This window comes from Zophobas morio, unplaced genomic scaffold, assembly GCF_036711695.1.
Source record: "Zophobas morio isolate AGI-343-1 ecotype UQ-CSIRO unplaced genomic scaffold, CSIRO_AGI_Zmor_V1 ptg000011l, whole genome shotgun sequence".
In the NCBI taxonomy this organism is placed as follows: Eukaryota; Metazoa; Arthropoda; class Insecta; order Coleoptera; family Tenebrionidae; genus Zophobas; species Zophobas morio.
The window spans coordinates 4815321-4826559 of record NW_026972116.1 but is presented as its reverse complement, the minus strand read 5'-3'; the positions used below and the strand labels follow the sequence as shown (position 1 = coordinate 4826559).

Genomic DNA, 11239 nt, shown 5'->3' with positions numbered 1-11239 from the left:
CTAACAACTTCCTACACGCAACAGTTGATAAAATTATAGACTTATTTGTTGCCATGTGTGCTGGTTTTGAAAGAAAACGTGCAGTCGCTAAAACTTGCAAAAATATTTTATTTTAAAAAGAGTCATACAAAACAACAAAATAATCAAATTAGTTTTGCTTATTTACAAAATGCAAACATTTTTAAGGTCTCAGAACAAGATAATTAAACAGTTCTGTGTATAAATAGCGATAAGAATAACAAATTTCACCTTTTCTTCAACAGGAGAAATATAATAATAATGTTCAACCACAATTAAAGAACAGTTGGGGTTGGTTTATTAAATACAATGTTATACACTTCGTCAAACGTACTAACAAAATGTACTTCCAAACCATCTGTAATAAATTTTGGAAGATCATTAAAATCTTTTTTGTTTTCTTCAGGCAATATGATGCATTTAACTCCAGACCTTTTAGCCTATAAAGATATGTAAGAAAATAATAATAATAAAAATGAAAATCAAACTCACCGCGATTGTTTTTTCTTTAATTCCCCCAACAGGCAGCACTTTACCCATTAGAGAAATTTCACCAGTCATAGCCATATCTTGTCTGATTGGTTCATTCTTAGCCAATGATAACAAAGCAGTTACTATGGTACAACCTGCGCTAGGTCCGTCTTTAGGAGTAGCGCCTTCTGGCACATGCAAATGTAAATGACTAAAACAAACAAAAGTAATAACAGAACTTACTCATATTTCTAAAATACACCTTGTTTGTAAGAATTTATTGGTTTTATCTATTTTGTACAAATAATTTCTGGCAACAGTGAGCGCAATTTTTGCAGATTCTTTCATTACATCTCCTAGATGACCAGTTAACTCTAAGCTACCTTCTGATTCTTTCTCAAATGGAGGCTTTCTTGTCGTTGTTTCAATATACAACGTTGATCCACCTATACAAAAAGTTATTATATAGTTGAAGAAAAAAAAAAGGAAAGTTACCCATGGCAGTCCATGCTAATCCCATTACAACGCCTGGTGGTGTTGTAGGATACATTCTTTCTTGCGAAAATACAGGTTTTCCAACGAACTCTTGCAAGTTTGTCACAGACACATCTACAAAATTGGCTTCTTCTTTTACAACTTTGTAAGCAACTTTTCTAACAACCTTTTCTATATGCTTCTGTAAATTTCTAACACCTGATTCACGACAATAGCTTTTGATAAGGGTGTTTAAAGCGGCATCGTCGATTTTAATATGTTGGTCATTTAATCCACTATCTTTCATTGCTTGCGGAAGTAAGTATTTAGTTGCAATGGCTAGTTTTTCTTCTGCTACATAACCTGACATATCTATCATTTCCATCCTATCTCTTAAAGGTTCAGGAATGGTGTCAACAATGTTGGCTGTACATATAAAAAGAACCTTTGATAAATCTACAGGAACGTCCAAGTAGTGATCGAGAAAGTTTGCATTTTGTTCAGGATCTAGAAGTTCTAATAAGGCTGAGCTTGGATCACCAGAGTAACCTCTGCAAGTAAGATGTAATCCTAACAGTTGGTTTTTTGTACATATGTAGATACAAAATATTATATTAACCTACCCCCATTCTATCATTTTAATTTAAAAAGTACGAGGTATAGATTCCAAAAAAACATTTTCACATTTTTGTGCAGTTTTTATAACATATTTTACTTTTTACTGTTAAAAATACTTAAAAAAACTGTTTTCCTGATATATTAATAGCTAATGTTTTGTAAATGTAATAACATGTAGAGAAAAAATTAAATAAAATTGAATGTAATTTTAAAGGTCAAAATAGGTCCAAGTTGAAAAAAAAAAGACATCACTGCTTAAACGCTGCCTCCATTACACATATGTAGTAAAGTAAGTATATTTCTTTACAACTTTTCAAATACATATATACGTCAGATATTTTCCATTATTTTTTTGTTATAAACTATAATATTGCTTCGCTGATAGTGTGTAGTAATACGTACTTGCCAATTTTATCTACTTCATCAATTAGTACCAATGGGTTCTCAGTCCTCGTTTTCTTTAAACACTGGATGACTTTTCCTGGCATTGCACCAACGTAAGTACGCCTATGGCCTTTAATTTCAGCTACGTCAGTCATACCACCAACGGAAAATCTAAAGTATTCCCTATTAAGAGCTCTTGCTATAGACCTCGCTAAAATCATTAAATTAATAAGGTATTATTTTACAAAAAACTCTCTACCATACCAATGCTAGTTTTTCCGACACCAGGAGGTCCATGGAAACACAAAATTTTTCCCTGTGTAGAACCTTTCAACTGACTAACTGCAATAAATTCTAATATTCGTCTTTTAATGTCTTCCATTCCATAGTGATCTTGGTCTAAAATTTCTGATGCTCTTTGTAAATTTAAATTTTCCTCACTATATATGCCCCATGGAAGAGATGTCAACCAGTCCAAATAGTTTCGTGTGACACTAAATATACCTAAATTAAAGCAGTACAAACAAAAACAACTATACGCACTTAAATTCCGAACTGTGACTCTCCAAAAAATTGAGTTTGCTTAACTCTTCTTCAATAACAGAGCTCACAGCTTCCGGCAAAACCTTATCTTTGATTCTCTCCCGAAATTTATCACCAACAGCATCTTTATCTTCTTTTTCTAATCCTAACTCTTTTTTAATTACTTTAAGTTGTTCCTGTAGGATGTATTTGCGATGGTGTTGCTTAACCTTTTCTTCAACTTCTTTCCCAATTTTTTGTTGCAGTTTTGACAATTCTAACTCTTTTTTCAAGAGGGATAAAGATAACATAAGTCTTTTTGGAATCTACAAGATGCAAGTTATCTCTCTAGTAGAAAAAACAAGTATCGAACTCACATCCATTTCTTCTAGTACTTCTTGGAGTTCTTTAGCTTCAGCAGCCGTAAGTGCAGCTCCTAAGTCACTCAGGTAAACAGGGTTATCCACAACCCTTTGACCTTGATGCATCATTTGCTGCAAACTGTCTCGATATATAGAATTTAAGCTAATTATGTCACGTATAGTCTTGATAACTTCATGAGTTAGCGCTTTAACTTCCTCAGTTTGTTTAAATTTATTGTGTACCACATTTTCAACTTCTGCCATCAAAAACATCTCTTTTGATGGATCCTTTGTTTCTTTTTTCTCTTCTGGTTTGGTTTGACTAGTTTCTGGTGTTTTTGGATCTGCTGTTTTCTTAACGCGATTGTTTCTATGTTTTCGTCGACGTTTCTCTGCGTCATTTTCCTCTACAAATATGTTCATTGTTGTTTTAAAAAGTGGAAAGGTGAGTTTCATTTCTGCAGCAAAACGGGCTGCTTTGTAATTTCTTACAGTATAGTCAATGCAGTTTACAAAAATTGGTGGTTGTTAAAACTATTTAAAACAAATAAGCGACATTTATTAACATTAAAATCAAATTCGTCGGCGTTTCGCGTGGTTAAATTACATTTATTGAGATTAGAGATGAAGTTGCACTGGCAATATTGGAGCACAGCTTATTTAAAAGAACCTTGTTAATGACGTACCAAAATTAATTTGTTCTGATGATAAACAACACAAAATTAAGTGATATATGACATTAAAATTGATATACCTAATAAAATGTTAACATTTTCAACTATTTTTCATAGGTTTTGATGTTTCGCTACTGTATGTGTAAGCACAGTGTGAGGCTTCATATCATCTTGCTTATTTGAAGTTTTGCAATACAATACATTGTTAGTAAAGTTTCTATACCTTTAGGTGTTTCTTGATCAATGTCCAAAATTTGTCCAGTAATCTTAATTCTGCGATGTGCCATTACCACAAGCCTCAAGCGATCTCCTAAGTCTTGCATTTCATGAATTTGAGCAAAAACTCCAACATTGTAAACATCATTAACATTATTTACGACTTCAACATCACTTTCTTCATTTTTCTTTAAAAAGATCCCACAATATGGTTGATTTAATTTAACTTTTCGACGAATTAGTTCAATTAGCTGTGGTTGAGTCAGCTAAAAATTTTTTCTAAAATAATGAACTTTACTGCATTAACCTTTTACCTCTATTAATTTGATAAATCGTGGGAAGACTATATTACGACTTATTGCGATAACCGGTACATGTGGCCAAACTTCGGGCACCGCCACAGTGGCTGGTAATTGAGTGTTATAAGTGTCTTCTTCAGGGGGGCGACCATCACCATCAGAATCATCTTTAGAACTAAAAAACCTTACACCAACACCGATTGCTGCGTTAAAATAATTATTCCTCGACAATTTTAAGTTACTATTGTATAATTTAAAGTCTGATGTCTTTGGTGAGTTGGTTATGAAGCCCGATGGAAGTGAGGTTAAGCAGCTTGAAGAATATACATAAAAATTTCTTTTTGCTTCAACCCGTTGCAGCGAGCGAGGCAGAATGCGAGAATGTCCAAGTGCACGTGAAAAATATGACATTTTTGATGATACAATCAGTACATTCCAGAAGATCCACTAATACCGGAGTTTGTTTAAAAATGTCACAAATGTCTATCACCTGAACGTCATTTTCGTAACAATCGTAATACCAACTCAGTAACTCAATACTCAATTGCACTATTACTTTCTTATTCGTTTCCAAAGTCCCCAATGATATATTACTAATCTAGGGACTTTCATTTCTTTGAGATTTCTCACCGCCACCCGTGGCCAAAATTTTTTATGTGTTTTCGTTTCCAAATATGCAACCAGTATTACTATATAGTTATAACCAGACAGGTTCATTCAGTTCCAGTTAGATGAATCTGCTAACATGTATCTAAATAAATAGTTTTTCGTTTTTTGATTAATTTTACTCGACTGTCTGTTTGCGAAATGAAAAATTAAAAAAAATTCCATTGGGCCCATAATTCGTTATAAGTTATAAATAATTATGTACAGACTGCACCAAAATTATGACAAATTAATTCTTGCAGTTAAATTTTATTCAACTTTTGCTAACAATGTTTTTGAATTCCGAAAAAAAAGCGATATGCTTTTAACTTTAGAAAGTGTGATGGAAGAAATTTCGATGCTGCCGCTCGTCTATAAGCCAGGCAATACAGTGCGTGTTAAGATAAGGCTAATTTTGGCAAATGAGATACCCTCTAAGAAAAAAGAGGGTCGGTGGACCGTGCTAGTAGCTGTAAAAATAAAACTGACATTGACAAATGACCTACTCTCTAAAAAAATGAAGAGTAGAGGGTATTTGGCAAAATCAATTTTATCTTGGCAAGTATTGGCCCTGCCCACCCACCCTTTATTTTCGTCAAAGGTACGCTATTTGGCAATATCAATTTTATTTTAGCAAGTACTAGCCCCGTCCACCCACCCTCTGTGTTCTTAGAGAGTAGGGTATTTGCCAAAATCAGTCTTATTAGTAGCTGCTAACATAAGACTGATATCGGCAAATGACCTACTCTCTAAAAAAATGAAAGGTAGAAAGTATATCATTTGGCAAAATCACTCTTATCTTGACAATAAATTATTATAATCTATCACAAAAAATTTGGTATTTTTAATTACTAAAGGAGTTTATAATGTGAGGGATTATAGCAGTGGTAAAAAATTTCACGAACTCCATTATAAACCAATATAATACGCTATTTTATAGTTGACTAGTCTTAAATCAACAGTTAAATCTTTAGATAAAAGCGGGGATAAAAGTCTGAGAATTAGCAACCCATGCCTATAGTTATATGGTTTTTAATTTTCTGGCACAATTTGTCAATACCGTAAAGACGGATTATAATAAGGCTTAACGTTTTCTGTCTTTAACCCCGAAGTAATAATCGCAGTTCATATTTTAGCATCATTGTCATTTATAGAGCTTCGACTGTACCGTAATTTAACATCAGTTGTTATTGTTGATTCTACGACAACTGGTCGCAAACAATTGATCGCGCGACAATTGATCGCAAGCAACTCGTCGCAGCACAATTGGTCGCACGCGACAATTGATCGCAGCGACAATTGATTGCACGTAAATTGATCGCAGCGACAATAGATCGTACGTAAATTTATCGCAGCGTCAATTGATCGCAAGGTAAAATTCATCGGGAAGTATTTTCTTTTATTAAAACTAAATATTTTGTATTCTGAATTTTAAGTTGCAATAAATTTAGCAACCAGGTAAGGTGTAAATATCGAATTAAAAACAATTTGAATATAGATAAGTGACGAAGTTTGTAGTTGCACTTTAAAAATTAAAAAATACGAGCGTAAACACCTTGTTACATAAGATTTTTTATTAATAAATTGTCATTTTGGTTATTTTTTTTAAGAGATTGTTTCTATTTATCTCGTTTCTTATTTTACCTATTATATTATAGGAACTAGCTTCATTATAATAAGTACTCAACATAAAAACAAGTGTTTATTGTTCTTAACTAGATTACAGTTATTTAAAAAATCATATTTTTAACAACCTTTAAATTTTAACACATTTTGATACAGAATAATAATAGTACATCTAGAGTATCCATATGCAGCGAATATAAATTCCACTGGACGGATATATAATACTTATTTTAATACCTTGTAAATTGCAACGGATCTTTTACAGGGTTTGAGAAAGGTTTACGTGTATTGTAAATATATATTGCAAAAACTTTTGTTAGAGCGTCAAGAATAATTTTGTGTTACCGGGAAATCTAAGAAATGTAGGTACTTATGCAACTAAAAACTTATTTTTTAATTATTATGTGACTAGTATTGTACTGAAGAAAAATTCAGTTGTACCATATGTGGGTGTAAAAAATACATATACAGGGTTAATCACGAGAAAATTATTTCTGAAAATTATTTTTACGCAACCCAAAATACGAATACCATGTACCACTTGATACTAACAGAATTTAAAATGAAATGCTTAATTCATGATTGCTTTGAGTTTGGCAATGTCATTTTGACAATTCTGGAAAAGGAGGTTACGCGAGTGTCCATGGTGGTACCGCAGCCAATTGGAGATCTCCGCTGGCGCCGCTAATAAGTTTGTCAGGGCTTGCTTCGAGTGCCTCTTGATCTTTTGCAACCGATTAATGACGAGAAAATTATTTCTAAAAATTCCTTTTACGCAGCAAATTTATTAAAAAATATAGGTATATATTTAATTTTTTAAACTAACAAACGTAATGAAAATAATACTTTTTCACTTAAAACTGAAACGAGAGTTTTTTCACGATTTATCTATAACTTTTTAATTTGACAGTTGTAATAATTTTAAAACCATTTTTTATTAAAGAAAAATGACGTCCAACACGTTTTGAAAGCTATTTTTTTCACTCGTTTAATTGACAAACTTTAAACTTGTGAGAAGAAAAGCTTGAATCACTTACTTGAGCGTCTAATCAATAAGACGAATAATCCAAATGAACATTACAGTAGCATACCGACGAGATGTGTCAGCATTAAAAAAAATATTTTACAATATTTTCACTTTTTTGCACTTTGGTTTAGTCGGAAATGAGCCTAATAGTTACCGTTTTTATGGAACTCGTATGTATTTATTTTGACACTTTTTTTAGAAATAATGAAATTTTTGAGAATATAGCACATTAATTTATTTTCCTCATTCATAACAATTACTTATTTCTCTATAAACGCTATTATTTTTCGCCTGCGATCAATTGTCGCATGCGACCAGTTGTACTTGCGACGAATTGTGTTGCGATCAATTGTGACTGCGACCAGTTGTCGTTGCGACCAGTTGTCGCTGCGACCAATTGACGCTGCGATCAGTTGTTTGCGATCAATTGTCGCGCGACGAATTGTGCACGACGAATTGACGCGGTACCCAGTTTGATAGCCATTGTCTAAATTGCTAGCGAGATCTTGAGATATGGTCATTAAATTCGTAACTGTGGAGCGGCCTTGAACGAATCCATGTTGGGCATCACTTAAATGATGTTTAATCTGGTAATAGATAGTGTCATGCAAAAGAGATTCAAAGATCTTAGCAAAATTATTCAGAAGGGAAATAGGACGGTAGTTCTCTATGACCGACTTGTCATCTTTTTTAAGAGGGGGATAATTTTGAATACTTTCCACTGAACAGGAAAAGTTTGTGTTGACACTATTATGTTGTAGAGGTATGTTAGTGGTTTAGAAAAAATTCCGACGCAATCTTTGATCAAAAAAGCAGGAATGGAATCGGGACCCGCAGTGTTATTAGATTTTAAGTTTTTTATTTTTAAGAACACTTCGTCTTCAGATATTTCAGTGACAGAAAAGTTATTGTAAGACATAGAGTCCCCGTTGTTAACTGGGCCAAAAATATTCGATGGTTGAAAAGTTGATTTAAAATAATTAGCAAATGAATACACAATTTGATTAGGTACCTCCAGAGACTGTTTTATTCAAATAAGTCATATTGCAAGGGACACCCGAGTTCCCTTTCTTTAACTTCACAAATTTCCAGAATTCTTTTGGGTCCGATTTTATGTTTGATTCAGCTTCAGCCACAAAATTTCCATAGGCTACTCGAATTTCTTTCTTGACAAGCTTCCTGAATTGTGTAAATTCCTCACGACAAAGGACACCACATTCAGTTCAGCACAACAAGGAAAGGGAAGAAGAGAGTACGAAAAGTCAAAGACTAAAATACTTTACATGTTGACTTTAATAACCTCCAATACCTGTATATATATGTATGAATTTCTTTTTTTTAATTATCTTCTTATCAAGGAGTGCGGTACGGTACTAGTCAAAGTCTCGACGTAGAGATCATGCCAGTTAAGCACCTCTACCTGGAGTCAAGACTACTTGGATGGGTGACCAACTAGGCTTGAATCGCCCGTCCATCTGTTGTACGGATTAGTGTGTGCCTTCTCTTCGCCATCTTCGCTGACGCTGAGTGGCAAACTGGATACGGATTATGTATGCCTGTATGTATGTATGTATATATTTTCTTATCAATTTGTCTGTTATATTTAGATTTTCTATACGATTCTCGAAATTTTGCATTAAATGTTGGTAATACATGACTTGATCAGATGAAAGAATTACAAAATAAACGAATTACAACCCTGTTATGTTTCCTTAAGAAAAGATTAAAAAATCTTTCTTTTATTATTGTAAAATTAAGCTTAAAATCAAGACATTTCTTACAATAGTATAAGTTAAGTTAAAATAAGTGGGGACGCGCCATCTACTTTTATGTCCTTTTTTTAGACTTCATTATGAATTTTAATTCTTTTGCATCCCGGGAAATGCTGTAATTTTGTACTTTGATGACTTTCCTGAAGAATTTTTAACAATTTTAATGTGTTTTTAAGTCCTTATACTCCCATTTATAAAAATGGGCGTCTTTGCTCACATTTGTCGTACCAGCATTGAAAATCACAGAAATAATCAAATACGAAAACTAAATTTTGCAGCACTATCTAAGCATTGGTCTACTGTGAGATTAACTGGAAGAAAATAGAAACATTTGTTCTAAACACGTATGGTTATTTGCATCGTACATTTTTTTATATGTCAATAGTGGTCAATAATGACATTATAACTTTTCTGTTACCATTCAATTTCGTAGAATTACAAGTGTAGTGAAGATGGTATTGTCTCTTATATATAGTTATTTTGATATATCGGGAATAGACTATATTTTAAATAACTTTTTCTTGTTCTTTATTAATACATTTGTAATTTTTACTTCTCAAGTTGAAGCTAAGGAAGTATTGTAATCGAGTCTATCGGCCGACTGGTTGCGTTCATATTTTCTCGGTGGGTCATGACCCTTAGGATACGAAAAAATGGGTCCCCGTTTCTGTCTGTCACTGTCCGTTTGTTAGACAGATAATTTTCGAATCTACTAGACCGCTTGTTTTCAAATTTTATATATCTATTATGAATGGAGGAGTTACCGGTAAGACGCCTAGGGATTTTTGGACAAAGTGGCGGTACTTTCATGGCCATAACGCGGTCCACGTGGTTTTGGCTGTTTCAATCTTCCCCGTTAGTCATTTTCGCTATCACGTCGGGGTCACCGGTCATGGGTTTTAATAGGTTTATTGATGACTACAGGTTATTCTGGAAGTTCGGGTGTACGGCCGGATCGACTTGTCGTGGTGAAAACTCAAGACAGCGATCTGTTCTCTCGTCCAACTGGATTTTCTTTTCGATGGAGCTGCGAAAACCCAAGGATCCAAAAATCCCTAGGCGTCTAACCGTCAACCGCTACAATAAATATCATCCTCACCAATAATGTGATGATGTCACCTCAAAATTGTACATTACTATGTAATGTATGACATTTACTAATGGGTTCTAATTGTATAAAATTACATAGTCCCACACGCGTATAAATTATTTTTCGAAACAAATCAAAATTATATAACATTTTGCAATTTAATTTTGAATCTGCAAAACTGATGAATGGTTTGAAATCTTAAGCATGGTAAATTTTTAATCAAAATATCCCCTCCAAACATTGATGACACCTCAAAATTTTGGCGAATAAATTTTATCTAAAATGTACAAAATATGATGAGTTTTTACTTGTGATTTATGACTGCATTCATATTTTTTAGATTTGCCTATACGGGTGCTCCAAAAAAATTAATCAACGAAACAATTTATATTATTGATTAAGTCACGAATGGCTCATTCCATTTTCCCAGAACATTTGGGAATACAATCCTATTATTAGTAGTATTACATATACTGTGGTATTACACTGCACCAATCCAAGCTGATATAGTTACGTGTCCTTGCAAAAATGTTGTAAAGTAAAAACTCATTTGAAACATACGCGCAGCACGCTTCTTTATTTTTACTTTAACATCACATACGTATATTTATTTCAACTTACCAAAATATAATTCTCATAAAAAAACATACAACATTAAATTTTATAGTTTTTCGAAAATGCTGGATGTTTCGCTGTACTTTAGATGCGAGGGAAGTTCTCTTAAAACAACCTTCAACCAATTTTTATGATAAGATGCACGACACATTTACGTCTGTGTAGATTTAGATGAAGACGTATTTCAAAAAGTTAAGTAACCAAAACAGTTCTACCCAAATAAAAAGCCAGTTTTAACACAAACTAGTTATATACGCATTAAATAAGAATCCCACACCAACACCTCTAAACGAAATTAAAAAAGTGGCAAATCGTCCGATACACTCAATTACAACATTTCCTTAGCTTACGCTCGGGAAGTAAAAATGGAAGGTACAACACGCACCATGTCTTTCTTTAGTTGTTGTTTTCATTATTTTACTGTAA

At 33.2% G+C, this 11239-nt stretch overlaps 1 protein-coding gene across 2 annotated transcripts; it reads right to left on the bottom strand.

The window, feature by feature from the left end:
• Window positions 1–88: 88 nt before the first annotated feature.
• On the bottom strand, window positions 89–4604 carry LOC135126692 (lon protease homolog, mitochondrial). Of its 2 annotated transcripts, none has more exons than XM_064052766.1 (10): window positions 4054–4604; window positions 3747–4005; window positions 2865–3307; window positions 2509–2813; window positions 2230–2459; window positions 1984–2176; window positions 985–1514; window positions 752–935; window positions 511–700; window positions 89–458 (listed from the first exon to the last, which is right to left on the bottom strand). In XM_064052766.1, the coding sequence occupies exons 1-10, from the start codon at window positions 4447–4449 to the stop codon at window positions 294–296; spliced, it is 2895 nt and encodes a 964-aa protein (XP_063908836.1). In that variant the 5' UTR covers window positions 4450–4604; the 3' UTR covers window positions 89–293. The 2 variants fall into 2 exon arrangements, with proteins under 2 accessions (XP_063908836.1, XP_063908837.1); XM_064052767.1 differs by having other exon boundaries at window positions 2865–3256; window positions 4054–4603.
• Between the last annotated feature and the right edge of the window lie 6635 nt (window positions 4605–11239).